Source organism: Dryobates pubescens, chromosome 6, assembly GCF_014839835.1.
Source record: "Dryobates pubescens isolate bDryPub1 chromosome 6, bDryPub1.pri, whole genome shotgun sequence".
NCBI classification, from domain to species: Eukaryota; Metazoa; Chordata; class Aves; order Piciformes; family Picidae; genus Dryobates; species Dryobates pubescens.
This window is the reverse complement of record NC_071617.1, coordinates 39,502,040-39,517,155: the sequence shown is the minus strand read 5'-3', so window position 1 is coordinate 39,517,155 and position 15,116 is coordinate 39,502,040. Positions and strand designations below refer to the sequence as shown.

Sequence of the window (15,116 nt, the reverse complement as noted above, 5' to 3'; positions counted from 1 at the left end):
GATGAAAATTATGCCCAGCACACCACTTAAGGTATTACTAATACCTTGCTCAGTTTCATTAATGTTTCTCTGTTGACTGCCTCCTTAGCACTTCATTTACCTTTTTTCTGAAGTCTAATGGGTCAGCATGTAATGTAGGGCCCTGTAGCATGTCCCTGGCACAACTGGCATTCATGAGGTGAGTGAACTGCCACTGCAAACAGAGTGAAAAGTTGCCTGCCCAGGAGATTTTGTCAGAAAGTGGATCACGCTTGCATCTGGGTTCTTACTTCACTGGCATTCAGGGTGTGTCAGCAACTGGGAGCTCTGGGAACAGGGTGTGCAAACAGCAGCGAGGCAGTTGGCATGGAAAGACATGCTCGTGCAGCCCAGAAGTGCCGCCGAAGACTGCGGAGTCAGCATAATGAGGTCAGTGACATGCATCAAGACACAGTCTGCTGACTGAGGAATAATCACCTCTGGTACAATAAAGTGCTCAAAATTCAGATGAAAGTCCTGATGTGACTGTCCTCCAGGTGCTTGTCTATGCTGCCAGGGCTGAAGGTGGCATTGATCTCATCTGTGAGATGTGAAGGAAATCATGTGAAGGTGAGCAGACTGTGAGTGTCAGGAAAATGGAAGAATTATATGTTATTCATAGAGGTCCTGTAAGTGCAGCAGCCCAAGCAATATGTGTGACAGAAGGAGCGAGAACCATAGGCTGTGCTGGAATACATTCCTGGAGGAGGAGACCTGCACAAAGGTGGTGGCTGCAAGGTTGTGACTTCAAGCAACAAAAGACTTTTATCTCCATAATCCTATTGGACAACACAATAAGACATCTAGCAAGAGAAGAGGAACAAGCTGACAGAGTAGTAGGTATATGGGGCAGCCATGTCTTTGACAGGTCAGAACTGACAGCACTAAGAGGAAGTGAAAGGTGGTACCAGTCAGGAACTCTACGCTTGTTTGCCACAGACTACCGAAAAAAGAAGAGGAGGTGAGTAAAGCCATGTTAAATCAACTGGAAGAAGCCCTTCAAACACAAGCTATGGGAGTCTCATGAGAGACTTTGATTATCTGGACATGTGCTGGAAGGTCAACACTGCAGGATGCTAACAATAAAGCTTTCAGAAGAGAGGCATGGGATTTTTCAGTCTGGATGCTGGACAGTCCAAATAAAAGAGATGCTCAGTGGATCTGCTCCTCACTACATAATACAGAAGAAGTGGTTAGAAAGATTAATGATAGCTGTGACTCTAGCAAACATAAGATAGTGGAATTCATGATGTTGAAGCAAATGCAGAAAGCATATAGTAGATCAAAAGTTTTGGCATGATTTAGCAGACTTTGGCTTGTGCAGGGGGCTTGCAGATGAGACTGTGGGGTAAGGCTCCCAGAAGGGGAAAGGAAAGAGAGATGCTTCATCTGCAGTGACAAAAAATAGGTCATCCAAAAGTGCAGGATGACAAATGTGTGTAGAAGGCTGACTGGGCTGAATGGGAACTTCTGACTGAGCTCAAGATTAAGGGACCTGGGGGTTCTAATTGAGAAGCAGATGAATATGAGCAAGCAGTGTGCATAGGTGGCCAAGAAAGCCAATGGCATCCTGGTTTGTATTAGAAATGCTGTGTCCAGCAGGTGTAGGGAGGTGACTGTCCCCTTGCACCCAGCATTGGTGAGGTCACACCTTGATTATTGAGTTTTGGGCATCTCAGTACGAGAGAGATATCAAGGTGCTGAAGCACAGAGGAAGGCAACAAAGCTGGTGAAGGGCCTGGAGGATAAGTCTTATGAAGAGCAACTGAAGGTGCTGGGGCTGTTTAGTTTGAAAAAGAGGAGGCTGAGGGGAGAGCTGAGTGCTCTCTACAGCTATCTGAAAGGATATTGTGGAGATGTTGTTACTGGTCTCTTCTCACAGGTAATTAGTGAGAGAAGAGGGAATGGCCTCAAGCTGTATAAGGATAGGTTTAGACGCGATATTAGGAAGAATTTTTTCACAGAAAGAATGGTCATGTATTGGAATGGGTTCCCCAGGGAGATGGTTGAGTAACCAACCTTGGATGTGTTTATAGGTAATTTAGATGTGGTGCTTGGGGGTGAACTTTGTAGAGTAGGGTTATCATTTGGACTTGATCCTGAGGGTCTTTTGCAACCTGAATGTTTCTGTGATTCTGTTAAATGTGACAAGGAAGTGTATGGATTATGGAATTTGGGACAAACTGCCCAAGAAGACTACTGAAGACATTTGCTCAGGTATGGAGGAGTGGAATTAGGAAAGCCGTGATTTGGCTGAGACTGGTGCTGAATGTCAAGTGTTACAAGAAGGGCTTTTATAACTGTTTCCAAAAATAATAAAGACCAAGGAAATTTGGACTGGCTGCTGGTCTAAATGAAACATGTGGGGGGAACACTGAGGCACTATTATCCTCTTTTTTTTGTCCTCCTGTATCTCTCTGCGTAGTGAGCAAGTTTAGGGGACAGAATTCCTACCTACAGTAGACAAGCATCTGGCTAGGGACTGCTTAGGTAAAAGCTGGACATACCCTGGGACCAGGTGAATGCACCTGAGGGAGCTGGCTGATGACATGCTAAGGATGCTGCAGTCAGCTCTGAAAAGCTGTGATGCTCAAAGAAGCTTTCCAGTGAATGGCACAATGTAGATATTGGGTATAACTTCAAATCAGTAGAGACATTGAAGTAGGTTTGGAGATACTGTGTGCCAGTAAGCCTAGTGTGTGTTGAAAGGTTTTGGAGTCATTCCCTTGGAAACCACTTGTGAGTACACGAAGTAGAAGAACATGATTTGAAATAGAGAGCACAGACTTACTGAAAACAAATAATGCCTAATCATCTTCTGTGATGAAATAACTGGCTTTGGATATAGGGGAGTGGTAGTTACTGTTTATTTTGACTTTTGCAAGCCTTCTGACTGATTACCCTATAGTATCATTGTCAAATTGGAAAGATGTGGACTGGAAAGTAAGAGAAAACTGTCTGGACTGCTGTGCTTGAATGGAGTTTGACAATTCAAATCTTGGTGGCAGCTGTTTGCAACTGATGTTCCTTAGCCTTTGGTATTGAGTCTGCTACTGTTAAACATTGTTATTAACAACCTGGATTAGACTACAGGATGCACCCTCAGCAAATTTGTAGGTGATACCAAATTGTGCACTGGAGGGCAGTGTTGGCTTTCAGGGGAGTCTTGGGCTGCAGGACTGAGAACCTCCTGATGTTCAGTAAAGACACATACGAACTTCTGCATTTGGGGTGGAATAACTGTCCACATTGGTACAGGTTGGGGCACTGACAGACTGGACAGCAGATCTGCCAGATTGAGTTTAATGTGAATTGGTGGTTCACCTGTGCAATGCTGAAGACTGTTACTAGGCTGTGTTAGAAAACCATGACCAGTAGATTAACGGATATGATTGTCCTTTCAGCTTGAGCTTGCAAAGTTGCATCTGGATCAGTGTCCAGTTTTCTTCACCATTCCTCCTCACCCTTTATAAGAGAGATGTTGACAAACTGATGTCCATTGGAGGGCCACTAATGTTCTTAGGGAGGTGAAGTATGTAACGCAAGGAGAGGCTGAGATAGCTGAACTTGTTTAGTCTGCAGAAGAGACGGTTAATATGGGATAGAACACAGTCCCTCTTCTTAGCAGGGATTGAGAGGAGTCTGGATTGGTTTTCTCTTTGAAAGGCATATGATGGAAGCACAAGAGGTAATGGAGACAAGTTGCAGCAATGGAGATCTGAATGGGATGCACAGGAATAAAAATCCTCACCATGGGAATGGTGAAGCAGTAGAACAAGTAGCCAGGGATGTTGTGGTTTCTATGTGCTTGCAGATATTCCAAACTGAAGCAGCTCTCAGCAACATGCTCCAGCTTTCAAGCTGGCTCTGTTTTGAACAGGAGATTGAACTTCTGTGACTTATGGAGGTCTATTACAACCTAGCTTTTTCTGAGCTGCTCTTGAGTTGATACAGAATCATAGAATTGTTAGGGTGGGAATGGACCTCAAGGATCATCTAGTTCCACCCATAAATCCTGATCCTCTATTGAACTTTACTGAGCTTTATTACAATTAATTCTTTCTTCTTTTATCTCTGCTTTTTCTAGTACCATATTCTAGCTTCTGTTGTTTTACTTCAGGCTTTTCAGTAGCACATTCCATCAGTTTAGTTCTATTTTATGTAAGAATATCTTGATAAGGTTATTAGCATCAATCTGAAACTACTTTCTGAGGTGCTTTTAGTAACCCCTTCCTTTTAACAGAGCATCTCTCTGTTCAATCATCCCTTCACTGTTTTTCCTTTAAAAATCTCCCATTGGATATACAGTTTGCATCTGTGCTGAATAAATTAGTTTCCATGTGGCAACCTGGCAAACAGTTCATCGATGCTTGGTTAGGTTAGGTGTGCTGTGTTTTCTTTTGCCTGAAAGAAGTAATATGAAACCCAAAGAATTTTCTCTTACTGAGGAAAATTACCATCTTAGCCTGGCATAATACACTGCTGAGAGAAAAACTGAACTGTTAGCTTTTGCCTGTTTTCCACATAAAAACAGAGAGAGGATTTTGCTGGAACGTGAAGAACCGGCACAGCTGAAAATGCAAGCTCTGTTCCTTCCTATGAATTAATGGAATTGTTTACTGTGGCTCAGTAAGTTGCATTTTTCAAATCAGTGAGTGTGATAACACTAGCAATCATTTAAATTCATAGGAGCTCCATAGGGGTAGTTCAGGCCAGCTCTGACTTACTGAATCTGTTGCTGTTTAATGGGAGAAGGAAAGACTGCAGCTGGCCAAGCTGCCATTCAAAAGAGAGATGTTTTGAACTGAATGCACTGAAATCATGAACTTGGACATAGAATCCTACAATGCTTTTCTGTTCTCTTACTTCATCATGAATTTTGGCTGAAATAAAATTTTGTCAGGGTGGAACATTTAATTAATAGCCATTAAATAAAAATTTTTAAAAGTGCCATGCCTATTTATTTGGCATTGCTGTTAATTCTACAGCTGTTTTTTTGCTGCCTTTTTATTTTGTGTAAGCATTATTACTTTAATTTCTGGAGGGATTTTTAATAAGCATTGTTGTAATCACAATATTTGTAAAAGATTTTAAACCGCTTTAATTCTGACTAGAGAGTTTAGTTTGACATCAGCCATGTTTGTCATCTCTTACTGTGAAACATTTTCTTCGTGATTTTTAAGGTTGGTTTGTTTTTTTAGAGTGTTTCATGTAATCTTCAGGACCTTTCTTAAATGTCTCCTGAGACATTTCTTTTCTTTTTTCAGATGAAGATGATAGTGAGGAAAAGGAAAACCCTCTTGCTTTAGGAGAGGGAGGTGAGAGTGGTGGTCTTGTGCCTGGAAAATCTCTGGTCTTTGCAGCTATGGAGTTGCTCATGTTTATCCTAGTACGGCACATGCCCCATCTGAGTTCCAAAGTCTCAGATTCTCCAAGTCATGTTGCTGCCAAATCCCACCTCCCTGAGGAAAGTGCTCCTCTTGTGGCTGCCACTGTTACTATCCTGTCTGACCTACCTTCTCTGTGTTCTGCAGCAGGTAAGGCATTGTAACAAAATACATATGAGTGTTTACTGTAGATGAAACATAGTGACCATATGATACTAAAAGCAAACTGTAAGTGTGTTTTTATGAGATACTTTAAGGGCCATCTATTGAAAAGGATGTTTAGGTTCTAAAATAAATTAAGAAACTAGGCTTTTGCAATGAGCAACGTAAAGGAAATTACTTCATTTTAAATTTGCTTTTGGTGCTGCAGGTGTGCTGAAGGAATGAGCTCTGTGTCACTGTGATTTTATTACTGTTTTTTCCCCTTACTTTTATCATGATTTCAAAACATTTTGGCCGATTTTAATCATATTGTAAATGACCATAGACTTCTCAGAGATAATTAAATTCCTGAGAAGTTGCAGCAGCTGGATGAAAAGAGAATCTTACTGATTTAAAAACAGCACAATTCAGCTGTGGTATACTTGGGCAGCCATTGGATGTCAGTCATCCCAAATGTCACTCTAAACTAAATGGAGCTTTCTTCTGTCTGGGGAGACTGTCACAAAGAATATGTGTAAACTAGGGTAATTGGACGGAGTGGAGTTCAGGGCTAAAGGACACAATTGCATGAGAAGCAGCGCTCTTTGAGTTGTGCTGTTCAGAGAACAAATTGTTTAAGAGTTGACTCATGGATATCTGGGAATTTTCACACATTGATATAGATAAGACATTTTAGAGACTGGTCCTTTAATGAGATGCAGATTGGTCCCTTAATGAGATGCACGGTAAATAATACTTGGACAGTCAAGCTCAGAACACACCATGGGCTGTCTTCAAACAGATAATTTGCATTTTACAGGTCTTTAAAAAAAATACTAGATTTTGAACTGCAGTCCTGCACTGTTGTTAATTGAGTCCTGGGTATTTATCCTTTTGGGGGTGGGCAGAAAGAGTGCCACTTCTGTTAACTGCTCCCAGCATTTGGCAAGGGGCCAGTGAAAGTAGCTCATAAGCTGTTGTTAGTCTGCAGAGACTTGTGTTGATTGAGCATTTGGATCTAAGAGAAACTGTCAACAAAGAGAATTTACCACTTTCTGTGATTGAGTGGGGTTTTTTAATATTTCTTCCTCTTTCTTTAAAATGAGCATTTCGCAGTCTCCATTTGACAAGATTCTGGGCAATGTGATCTAGAGGAGCTGCTGCTTTGAAAAGAAGTGGACTAGATGAGCTCCAGCAGACCCTTCCAGTCATAATTATTCTACTTAGTATATTTATCTTCACAGCATTCCCAGAAATAGAAAAATGGCAGTATTTGTGTTTCCACAGATGTGGGAACCTGAGGCAGAGAAAAGATACAGAAAGAGAATTGACTAGCTGAAGTGAGTTGTAGGTTGGTATTACACACCTAAACCCAACAGCACCCTTCTTTCAGTCCTACAGATTCATAATGTCTACATATATTACAGAAATTCCTTCTAATGATGTTCCCCTGCATCAGAAGTCAGGTTAGGTGTTACCTGACCAAAATTTGTCAGTATGTCTAACTTGCATCTGCAGGACTGGCTGCACAAAACATATGCATGTTAAGTGTGCAAACTAAATCACAGAATGGTAGGGACCTCTGAAGATGATGGAGTCCAACCCCTCTGCCAGACCAGATTCACCTAAATTGGATCACATAGGAACATGTCCAGGTGGGCCTTGAAAGTCTCCAGAGATGGAGACTTTACCACCTCTCTGGTCTATATAGGTAGACAATTTCTTCAGAATGGGATTTCAGTAGTAGAAGGATCATTTCGTCTCTTTCGCAGAATAGCCAGAGAGCTACAGCTTTTGCCCAGGATGTGAGACACCCAGACAATTTCCTCTGCTTCTGGGGCTTTTATCACACGCTGACTTCCTTGGAAAGTGCCATAACTTTCTTTGTAGACCTGTTTCCAGACCTGTCGTTGTTTACTTTTAGGACTCTAGTGATGTGCAGATACTGTTTTAGGAGAGGGAGGTCTTGTGCCTGTACGTGTTCAATGTGATACATATCATGTAACACATGCTATGCAGGGCAGGACTTTAATAGCTAAGTCATCATTCCTGAGCTGACATCAACATTTTAAGTGTTGGCTTGCATGACCTGTGTTACAATGCACTTCAGTAGTATTGAAAAATTAATTTGGTGATAAAGCGTTGAACTTGTTACCTGAATTGCAGTTTACCTTGGTGTGTCCCCTTTGTGTCCTAGTCACATGTGTCTATACTGGGAAAGCTAAAAATGTGACCTACCTGACTGGTTGGATTTAACTTCCAATTATTTTTTTTTTCTTTTAAGGCTGTATGACAATCTTACCCACTATCCTATTTCTGATTACAAGAGTATTGAAAGAAACAGCAGTAAAATCTGCAGATAATCAGGTCCCTCCTCCAGTCAGTGCAGCACTTCAAGGGATAAAAACTATTGTTACTCTTCCAACAGTCAAGACTGATGAAACTCAGAAACAATGGACCGGTCTTATCCGCAGTACTTTGGCATCTATCTTGGAATACTCACAACCTGGTAAGTGGTTTGCCAGTGCAGGAATGTTAAAGAGAACTGAGTTTTGCTGTAATGCAAAGGCAAGTATCGTATCTACCTGTAATTTAATAGGCTTCATGTCTGAGGGTTGGGGATTAAAAGTAGTGATGAATTGCTTGTAAAAGTAAAATGAGAGGAAGACCTCAGTGCACAGAGCATAACTTACCTGTTACTTAATAGGTTGTGTTGAAGTCAAGCACAGCATTGGCATTAAGAAAATACAGGAGGTATTTGGGAACACTCAGGAATTCCCATTTCAGACATCCTTGTTTGCCTCTTTTCTTTGACAATATTGATCATGGCTTCCTGTTTGAAACTTTGCCTTTTGGAACTTGCCATGCTCTCTCAGGTCCTGAGGTAGGGTATTTTTCTGTACTAGTTCAGAATTTCCTCTTCCATTTTGAATCCCCTTATGATGCAATTACTTCATGCTTTAGATTTTCCTCAGGCTGACCTTACCAGTCTTCATAGTTTCAGCTTGTGACTTTTTTCTGGAACTGGGAGGTCTACCTTCTGATACTGATTGGTCTTTCTGTCATCTGCTGAATGTCTCACAAGTAAAATGTAAAGAAGTTCCCAGCTGAATTAATTTCACTTCCTGGACTGTACCTTGATTTCTGTGATGACTGTCAATCCTAGGCATGTTGGCAAGGCCTGAGCAAACTGTCATTTCCACCCCTCCTTTCCTCTTTCCACAGAATACCTGCCAGCTTAAAGGAAATGAAACTTCAGTTGCCAAACCCATTTTGTAGGGGAACCGACCTCTTTCTGAAACTGTAATAGTTTGATATTGTACATGGACTCGACGCCTTGAATTAAATGTCATGAAAAATGACATTCAGTCTATCTTTTAAGTATTTGTTCACACACGTCATAAAGTCTTAATGACAATGAGTGCTAAAGTGAATGACTGTGAAGACAGCAGGGGGTAATTTTGGCAAGGGTCTTGCTGAAATGTAGGATATTTAAAATGTTGTTACAAGCTCTCAGTGGCGAGAAAAAAAATTCTACTCTTGTGAAGAAAGTAATGTTTCCCAGAAGCAGGACATCTACTGTGTCTCTTTAGAGAGCTGTAGAGTACTTCTTTTGCTTCACACTCATACTTTGTGTTGTCCTTTGAAAAGCAAAAAAAAAAATATGTACAGTCTCAGCTGCTTAGTTAGTAAAAGAGAGAGACAAAAATTTTTCATTTGCATAATGGTAGTTCAGCCAAAAAACATCCCATTACATCCCCAAAGAGCCATTTATAAAGACTGAAGAGAGGCTTGAATGGAGTTACTCATGTGAGAGATAGGGAGCAAGCAGGCAATTGCAAGTGATCCTGAATATATCTGAAGGGGGATCCATAGATTTGTGTTAACCAAGTCAAACTTCTAATTTGTGACACCAGCTTTTTTCTTTCAGCTTTTTGTTACTGTAAAGATTTCCCAGGCCCTCTTTGCAGAAATATTACTGGCTCTAGGCTTTTCTTTTTTGCAAACTTCCCAAATCTTTCTCTGTTTCTTGCAAAGGGTGTATGTTTTCCTTTTCCAGTTTTCTGCGGAGTGGCTTGTATCACGCACACAAGAACCTGTGTAACGTCTGCTGCATACTGTTTCAAGTCTCACAATTCAATAAAATGTGAACAATTTCAAAGTGTGAAAAAACCAATCACTTAAAATGCTTGGATTAGGTGGCTTTTTTTTTTTTTTTTTTGAAGTGAAGTTGCACATCATAGCTAAGCCAATTGAGTGACATCTGTGAAGGGCAATCGTACTGGTTTTCCTTTTGCTAACTATTTATCTGCTGTTTCCCTGTGCCTGTCATAGGAGAGGAGAACCAATCTGCCCAGTAAAACCAGCAGAATAGTACCATGTATGTTATAATAATTTTATGTAATGATTTTTTTTTCCTGTTGATGTAACTTTGTGAATGAGATGTGCGAAGAAAGCTTCTGCAAGATAAAAAAAGGATGACAATGGCAAATACAGGTTATTTGAAAAGCTGGAAAAGTTAAAAGTAGGACTGCTCTTACTTGTAAAAGAGAGCTGTCAGATCAGATAGTTTGTCATGCGGAGCCTTATGTTAAATAAAAGGTGTTGCCTTGCTGGATATCAGCTTCTTAGCTGTATCAGGTGAAGAGAATAACAAAAAAAACCAGTGAAGTATATTTTAAATGGGGAAAGGCTTTAGTTCTATTTCTCTCCATTTACATATTGAAAACAAAAATACAAGTAAGTGTGGGTGTTTTTCCCTTGATAGTTAAGTTTCAGAAAGTTTGACTTTCCTCTAGAATAGAGATGCTCAGCATTTTGTCAGTCACAGTCAATAATGATAAAGTGATTCTGTAACAAGTAGATGTATGTTTGTATGCAGCTGCAAATAATTTCAGGTACATTTTATTTCCTCTGTGTTCACTGGCATTTACTAAATAAATTCTAAATCATTTTTGGAGTAAGCTAACAGCATGTTCTGTTGTTTTTCTTTCAGAAACCTCTAAGCCTATTCTTGATGAAGTAAGCATACTCACAGCTATTGCTCTCTTCCTTTGGTCAGCAAGCACGGAAATAATTGGAGTGCAGTCTTTACAAAATGGATGTATGAACAGATTTAAAAGTGCATTAAATTCCTGTGATCCTTGGGTAAGATCATGATATAGGATTGTGAATGACATATAGCTAAGAAAAACTAATTGTGATATATTTACCATATTTTCAGAGCTTTTCTGATGCATTTCCTTCAGGGACAGGTCCTGCTTGTCAAAATAATTATGATTTTCAACAGCACATTACACAAAACATTAATTGAACAAAATAACCTGAACGAAGTGTTTTTAGATAATGTGTGTTCATGGCCTTGTGTCAGGTTCTTGACTTGCATTTTTTTTAAGAGGGAAAAAAATACTTGATGTGTGAAATTTTAGAAAACTAAAAGATTGGTTACCTGAGCATGGTGACATTTCTACATTAATGATGATCTTTTACAGTACAAACTGAAACACTTTTTCTGTAGATAAAATTACTGGACACATTTCTGATTAATTTTACATTTGTGCGAAAGTTCTGCTTGTTTTAAATGTTCATACTAAACTCAGTGGGAGGGCAAAAAAAACCAAGTAATTTTGTGGTCATGATCAGAATACCTACAGATTGTGAGTCATCTGTCTTCAGATTGCACTTTTGGCCTTCGGTTTGTCCTTATAAATTATCTTTTAAATGTTTTCTTTCAGAGGGAATTAAAACATTTTAGACCTTGTTCAGGCAGGCTAACACATTGTGTAGTTAAGCTTAATTCTTCCATCCACATATACAGGGGTTTGTTTGAGAGGGTATGAAAGTCTGCAGGTGGGAGCTAACACAAAAGTAGTATTTCCACAAGTGAGTGTTGCAAAGACTCTTGAGAAGAAAAGCATGTAAGAACCGCTAATGTGTTTAGGGTCACAGTGAGGCATTTATAATCTCCTTTAGATTGATAATTCTTCTCTGCAGCAAGGCTGGTGTTTTGCAGCATGGACAGAAAATGCAGTTGGCTCTCAACTCTCACTTTGATGGAAAGCAACTTAAAAGTTTAGTGTGTGAATGGAAATGGCAGTTGTATTAAGCAGAAACTTTTATGTCATACGCTGTCTGAGCTCTGTATAAACACACAAACAGTGAGAGAAGTACATCTTGGCTCACCACCCTGCTGGAAAGCTGTTAGCAAGCTAGAACTTACTATTTTTGTAATTCAGAGAATGCTTTGACAGCAGACAGATTGTGTCCGTGCTTCTTGCTGAGGTGCATAATATATACTCTGTAATACTTATTTTGTGTTTGTTCTGGTTTTTTAGATATGCACCACTTACTGTTTGGGTCAGTAACTAGACACCTGTTTGTAATGGAAGCATTATTCTGATTGTACTAAAAGCACTGAAAAGATTGTGGGGGGAAGAAAAGCCCTCTTCTAGAGAAGTAGTGCTGCCTCATAAGAAGTACAGAAATATTTTTGAAACTACTGCCACCTGCAAAAGTCTAAAAGATTAGATACACCATGTATAATAATAACTTGAAGACTGCTGAGCTCAGTTTCATTTTTCCCTAAGGGAACTTGGACCTAATGGTTAAATTTTCCACAAGTGTGCCTTCCATCCTTTGACAGAGCACTGATTTTACCTCACAGGAGTTTTTGTAGATTTCTGTGAATGCAGAAAAGTCAAAAGGTGTTTTTTTATTAAATAGAGGAAATACAGTAAGATTGGATAAAATTCTGCTGTCAGATGCAGTCATAAAACTTACTTGAATTATGCATGCATGTTAAAAGGAGAGTTTCACCCCATGTATTGACAGCTAATACTGTTAACAGCTCCTAAGTATTAAAGTTTAAAGAATGTAGACAGAAAAGAAAGAGAATTATCTGGAGTCATATGGAGAGACAGAGGGAGCAATGTGTTGAAATAGGTCAAGGGTGATACTGAGTAAGGTGTTAGGAGAAAATGTTTTTCCATTGACCTTCATTAGAAAGCATACAAACGGTGTGAGAAGAAGTTTTGTTACTTCAGACCTTAAAAATTTAATTACATAGAAAAGTTGCAGCTATGTACTACTGAATTATGAATTAACAGTGACCTGAGCTGCATAACTTGCATATTCTTACTATTTGCTTTTATTATCTCTATGTTTAATTCAGTATTTTTATTTATACATGTCTTTCCACTCATCCCTGGATCTCTTCACAGATCCTTGTGTTCAGTACTGTTTCCTCTAGAATGTTTCTGTATGGTGTCTACTCAGTAACTCATCTTGTCTGGGCCTGAGTGCACTTTGAAAGCATGTGTAATGTCTTATCCTCATACTTGTTGTGGGGCTTTGAATTTTTGTAAGTTCTGTGTTACTTCCGTGGAATTTTGGAGGAAGATCTTTGTACACCCAAATAATTCATTCATCAGTTCATCTCAACAGGATCATCAGTGAGTCATTTTCTCATGCACTGACTTTAATAATCCCTGCTTTCCAGAGAAAAGAGGGAGAAGGGGAAAAGAAAATAGAGGGAAGACAAGGAGAAGGGTTCTGTGATCCAGCTCACTGTATGGCTGCACATCTAGTCCTATGCTACTGCCAGCACAAGATGGAGAATGAGAAGGATAGATGGGACAGGCTTGCCACTTTGGCTACAGCCTTGGCACATTTTAGAGCAATAAATCACTTTGACAAGAGTAATTTTTATGACACTGGAACAGCATTTCATGATTTGGCAGATATTCTAGTAGTAGTGCTGATAGGTCTGAGACTTAAGACGTAGCTCTCTCTTGACCTGTGTGACTGTTGTGGGTTTAAGACTGGATGTCTTAACCATAGAGAAAAGTCCTCCAGGACTACCAGAGAACTACAAGGAGGTGGACACAGGAAAGTGTAATCTTTGTTATTTCATCCCATCCCCTTGTATAAAGGGGTATCACAGTCTATTCTACCATTTTCTTGCTCTCCTTGCTCCCAGCCTGGACCATTATCTCTTGTGGGGAGAGTTTGTGGCCTCGGCAAAGCTAATTTTTACCTATGCAATTCAGGCCTAGGTTGGGGGGAAGCAGGGAGGTATGGTGTTTAGCCTGGTTAGGGGGGAAGGATTTGAAAGGTTTTTGACCTAGTGAGGTTTTGGGGAAAAGCCCAGGTTGGAGAACTGGGTTGAGACTGAATATGAACTTGTATATTTTGTATTGTTGTATATATTTGTTAACAGTATTTCCATTTAAATTTCCAATTCTGTGGAGCGTTGTTATTTTACGCCTTTGGGGTGGGGGTAAAATAGCTTTCTGTCTGCTCAAAACCAAGACAGTGACTGACTTGATGAAAGTAGCTATTCTTTTATTTGGTCTGAGTTCATACTGTTCATACTGTTTAGTACCTTCACAGTCTTTCTAACTGCCTAGAGGACACAGTTGCTGGATACAATTGCAGACTGGATGTTAGGAAGAAATCCTTCATAGAGAAAGTGATTGCCCATTGGAATGGGCTGCCCGGGGAGGTGGTGGAGTCACCGTTACTGGAGGTGTTTAGGAGGAGACTTGATGGGGTGCTTGGTGCCATGGTTTAGTTGATTAGATGGTGTTGGATGATGGGTTGGACACGATGATCTCGAAGGTCTCTTCTAACCTGGTTTGTTCTGTTCTGTAATTGAAAACTGGGCTAATACTGTTTCAGCAGCTGAGCTGTGTTGTTGCTTTCCTCTTTGTATGTTTCCTTCCCATTTAGTGTTATTTTTTGTTGTGGTTTTGTTGTTTTGGTTTTTGGCATTACATGTATCTCAGATACACAGATAGCAGAGTTTATTATAATTTCCTGAGTTAACAAATAACTTTCAGGACAATGTATTTATCTTGATTTGATTAGGTTCAAGCCAAGTGTTACCAGCTTCTGCTTTCTGTGTTCCAACACACTAATCGTGCCCTGTCAACACCATATATTCATTCACTGGCCCCTATCGTTGTTGAGAAGTTGAAAGCTGTGGAAAGGAGCCGCCCAAACAACAACATGGAGCTGTTAGCAGTCCAGGAAGGAATTAAAGTCCTTGAAACACTGGTTGCCCTCGGTGAGGAGCAGAATAGTAAGTGTTTTTTTCCTTTCTAGAGAAATAAAAATTGAACATTAGATATCTTGCTGTTAAGAACGTGGTGGCAGTCACAAATTGGACATGGCCATGGAACATGCTTTTGTAATTCCAGTACTAGAGCTTCCATGTACATGGACTCAACACAGCACATACAGTATTGATGTACTGTGGCCTGTGCATTTCTGGTAATTACAGAAAGGGGGAAAAAAAAGAAAGGGATCTAAACATGAACTGCAGTAGTGAGTGATGTTTTCTTCTTTTGGGAAATTAATTGTTCACACAGTTTAAATTTTCTTTTTCCCATTGTTAACTTTCATTTATCTTAGCAGACTCGTCACTTTTATCAGCTTACTTCTACCAAATTGACAAAGCTATCCAAAAAGCCCTAGAAATTGAATTGTAGCGGTCAGAAGATCTTGAATATAGATGGAGCCTCCTGTTTCCTTCAGTAGATTTATTCTCGTATTTATAGTTTAAGTTCA

The 15,116-nt window shown here is 39.9% G+C and overlaps 1 protein-coding gene across 1 annotated transcript in view; it reads left to right on the top strand.

Moving 5' to 3' along the window:
- The window catches only part of HEATR5B (HEAT repeat containing 5B), a 61,413-nt gene that overhangs the window by 44,038 nt on the left and 2,259 nt on the right, over positions 1-15,116 (top strand). The window contains exons 31-34 of the mRNA XM_009911711.2: positions 5,286-5,555; positions 7,831-8,055; positions 10,543-10,694; positions 14,415-14,628. Of these exons, the coding sequence (XP_009910013.1) occupies positions 5,286-5,555; positions 7,831-8,055; positions 10,543-10,694; positions 14,415-14,628 (861 nt within the window). The remainder of the gene's footprint in view (positions 1-5,285; positions 5,556-7,830; positions 8,056-10,542; positions 10,695-14,414; positions 14,629-15,116) is intronic.